This window comes from Lethenteron reissneri, unplaced genomic scaffold (assembly GCF_015708825.2).
Source record: "Lethenteron reissneri isolate LAM-NWPU_2019-01 unplaced genomic scaffold, ASM1570882v1 scaffold_1638, whole genome shotgun sequence".
NCBI classification, from domain to species: Eukaryota; Metazoa; Chordata; class Hyperoartia; order Petromyzontiformes; family Petromyzontidae; genus Lethenteron; species Lethenteron reissneri.
In genome coordinates this window covers 2,482,608-2,486,790 of record NW_026891375.1, presented here as the reverse complement: position 1 = coordinate 2,486,790, position 4,183 = coordinate 2,482,608, and the positions used below count along the sequence as shown (strand labels likewise).

Sequence of the window (4,183 nt, the reverse complement as noted above, 5' to 3'; positions counted from 1 at the left end):
GCGGTGGGCGCCTCGCTGCTCTTCCTCAACATCCTCGCCTTCGCCGCCCTCTACTACCGCCGGGACAAGCGCTTCGTGGTGGGCCACAACAACAACAACAACGGCGGCGGCGGCGGCGGCAACGGCCACCACCACCACCACCAGCTCCACCAGCCGCAGCAGCACCACGTGCACCACCAGCACCTCGGGCAGCAGCAGCAGTTGCTGCTTCGCGGCGGCGGCGGAGGCGGCGGAGGAGGAGGAATCGGCGGGGGAGGAATCGGCATCGGCATCATCGGCGGTGGCCGCCTGCACAGCCCGCAGCATGGCAACGAGGTGGGCCACGCGGCCGACGAGTTGATGGCCCTGCAGCTGAAACACGGAGACCGCGGCGGCGGCCTCAGCGGCCTCGGCGGCGGCCTCGGCAGCGGCCTCGGCTCCAACGGGGGCGGCGGGCCGTGCGACGAGCCGACGCTGGCGTCGTACGGCGACTTCCCACCCGACTACACGCTGGCGCTGCGACGCTCGCCGGATGACGTCCCGCTCATGGCGCCCGGCGCCATCACGATGGTGCCCAACGCGCTGGTGGGCCTCGGCTCCCCGGGCGGGCAAGGCGGCGGGGGAGGAGGCGGTGGAGGAGGTGGAGGAGGAGGTGGAGGGTCGTCCTCGCTGCAGAACGCGCATTTCCAGCAGCAGCTGCTGGCGTTCGGGAGCGGCGCTCCGTTCGGGGGGGGCGGAGTGGGAGCCGCCGGGCAGCCCCTGCCCGCAATGTCCGGGGCGGCGTTCAGCAGCGGCACGCTGCCGCACTCGCGCTCGACCACGCGCGTCTGAGCCGGGCGGGGGGGCGGGCGGCGATGGTGGTGGAGGTCACGGCGGAGGTGGTGGAGACTGTGGTGGTGGTGGAGACGGTGGACGCGATGGGTGATGGTGAAGACGGTGGAGGTGGCGGAGGCGATGGTGATTGTGGAGGTCACGGAGGTCACGGTGGAGGTGGTGGAGACGGTGGCGGTGGCGGTGGACACGATGGGTGATGGTGAAGACGGTGGAGGTGGCGGAGGTGATGGGGGCGACGGTGATGGTGGAGGTCACGGAGGTCGTGGCTGTGGTGGAGACGGTGGTGGTGGTGGACGCGATGGGTGATGGTGAAAATGGTGGAGGTGGCGGAGGCGATGGTGATGGTAGAGGTCACGGAGGTCACGGTGGAGGTGGTGGAGACGATGGTGGTGGTGGGGATGGTGGTGGTGGTGGCGGTGGTGGACGCGATGGGTGATGGTGAAGACGGTGGAAGTGGCGGAGGCGATGGAGGTGGCGGAGGCCACGGAGGTCGTGGCCATGGTGGAGATGGTGGTGGCGGAGGTGGTGGAATGGACGGGAGGGAAGACAAAGCAGGATGTGGTGGGGGGGGGGTGCGGTGAATGCGAAGCGAGAAGCCAGCGGCACTGGGAGAAGAGGAGTTGGTGGTGGGGAGGGTGGGGAGGGTGGGTGGGTGGCTGAGTGGGTGGGTGCCACCACTGAGACTTGTACAACTCTGGGGGGTGGGGTGGGAGGGGTTTGGGTGATGAGATCGGGTCATAGGGTCGCGGGGGATCGTAGGGTCAGGGGTCAGATAGGGAAGGTGGGGGGGGGTCTCGGTCACTCCCACCTCCGTTTTATCTCGGGGTTGTTTATTTTTCGTCGCCTGCACGCACGCTGCATCAACAACAACAACATGATCATCAACAACAACATCGTCATCTAACAACGACAACTTCATCAACAACGACATCAACAACGACATCAACAACGACGACAACAACATGATCATCAACAACAACAACGCCATCATCTAACAGCGACAACTTCAGCAACAGCGACAACAACAACAACAATGTCGTTGTCTTCTTCTTCCACTCTTACCGTGCCCCCCCGTGGTGTTTCTCTCCCTCTCTCTTACTCTCGCGGGAGGAGGATGGGGTGGAGGAGGATGGGATGGAGCAGGATGGTGGATGGGGTGGAAGAGGATGGAGGGAGTGGAGGTGGATGACGAGTAGGATGGTGGATGGGGTGGAGGAGGATGGTGGATGGGGTGGAGTAGGATGGTGGATGGGGTGGAGGAGGGTGGAGGATGGGGTGGAGGAGGGTGGAGGGAGTGGAGGTGGATGGTTGGGTGGAGATGGAGGGAGATGGAGAGGGTGGAGAAGGGGAAGGAGTTGGAGAAGGATGAGGAGGAGGATGGAGGATGGGGTGGAGGAGGATGGTGGATGGGGTGGAGGAGGATGGTGGATGGGGTGGAGGAGGGTGGAGGGAGTGGAGGTGGATGGGGAGGAGGGTGGAGGAGGATGAGGAGGAGGAGGGGGGTGATGGGGTGGAGGTGGATGTGGAGGAGGATGGAAGAGGGTGGATGGGGAGGAGGAGGGTGAGGAGGTGGATGGGGTGGAGGAGGTGGAGGAGGCGCAGTGAGCTCGTGGTGACTTCATCTGCTCTGGATAGGGGTGCGGCAATCGGTTGAGTTTAGGGACTCTCAAATATTTACGATTCGTCGCACCGAGAGAAGAGGCCATCATCATTATCATACATCTCCACTTGCCCTAAGCCACGTCATTGTTACGTAGCTGCTGGTGGTTGTTGTTGTTGTTGTTTGTACAACTGTTGTTGAAAACAAATCTGGTTGTCAAGGGGTGCTCCCCAAACTCCTCGTAGCTTTCGCCATCGGAGGGGGGGAAGGCAAAGACAAAGCTCCCCCGTGTAGCCTTAACAGACTGTAGGGGCAAGTGCTGTGAGTAGCGAGTAGCAGCAGCACCTGTGAATGCTACTGGCACTGAGACACACGATGGGGTGGGTGGCCAGCACCACGCCCGGCCGCCTTTGTCTCCCCAGCGGCGATGTTCACTACACACTGCTGCACCAGCTACTCATTAGAGGCTGAGTCGACCTAGGGGAGGTCCAGGACCGGTTCTAATAATCGTCACTGGCGGTGTTGGCCGTGAGCGGGAATCGAACCTGGGTCGCCGGGTTCGTAGCGCAGCGTAGCGCTACCCGCTACACTACCCCGACCACCCATGATTGTTACGCTGTGGTGCGGGAGTAGGAGTCACTGTGAAAAGATGCCCCCCGCCCCGCTCAGCCCAACACATGGTTCTCTGTGCGAGTATATGGGTCTCTGTGTCATGAGTCTGTGGGTCTCTGTATCATGAGTCTATGGGTCTCTGTGCGAGTCTATGGGTCTCTGTGTCATGAGTCTGTGGGTATCTGTGTCATGAGTCTATGGGTCTCTGTGTCATGAGTCTATGGGTCTCTGTGTGAGTCTATGGGTCTCTGTGTCATGAGTCTATGGGTCTTTGTGTCATGAGTCTGTGGGTCTCTGTGTCAGTCTATGGGTCTCTGTGCGAGTCTATGGGTCTCTGTGTCATGAGTCTATGGGTCTCTGTGCGAGTCTATGGGTCTCTGTGTGAGTCTATGAGTCTCTGTGTGAGTCTATGGGTCTCTGTGTCATGAGTTTATGAGTCTCTGTGTGAGTCTATGGGTCTCTGTGTGAGTCTGTGGGTCTCTGTGTCATGAGTCTGTGGGTCTCTGTGTCAGTCTATGGGTCTCTGTGCAAGTCTATGGGTCTCTGTGTCATGAGTCTATGGGTCTCTATGTGAGTCTATGGGTCTCTGTGTCATGAGTCTGTGGGTCTCTGTGTGAGTCTATGGGTCTCTGTGTCATGAGTCTATGGGTCTCTGTGTGAGTATATGGGTCTCTGTGTGAGTCTATGGGTCTCTGTGCGAGTCTATGGGTCTCTGTGTCATGAGTCTATGGGTCTCTGTGTGAGTCTATGGGTCTCTGTGTGAGTCTATGGGTCTCTGTGTCATGAGTCTATGGGTCTCTGTGTCATGAGTCTATGGGTCTCTGTGTGAGTTTATGGGTCTCTGTGTGAGTCTATGGGTCTCTGTGTCATGAGTTTATGGGTCTCTGTGTGAGTCTATGGGTCTCTGTGTGAATCTATGAGTCTCTGTGTCATGAGTCTGTGGACCTCTGTGTCATGAGTCTATGGGTCTCTGTGTGAGTCTATGGGTCTCTGTGTCATGAGTCTATGGGTCTCTGTGTCATGAGTCTGTGGGCCTCTGTGTCATGAGTCTATGGGTCTCTGTGAGTCCGTGGGCCTCCTGAATGTGATCACTTTCTGAATGTGATTACTTTCTGAATGTGATCACTTTCTGAATGTGATCACTTTCTTAATGTGATC

At 59.3% G+C, this 4,183-nt stretch overlaps 1 protein-coding gene across 1 annotated transcript in view; it reads left to right on the top strand.

Moving 5' to 3' along the window:
- LOC133362964 (neuroligin-2-like) overlaps nt 1–810 on the top strand; it is a 96,417-nt gene extending 95,607 nt beyond the window's left edge. The window contains exon 8 of the mRNA XM_061581942.1: nt 1–810. Coding sequence (XP_061437926.1) covers nt 1–810 — 810 coding nt within the window.
- Nucleotides 811–4,183: the final 3,373 nt, after the last annotated feature.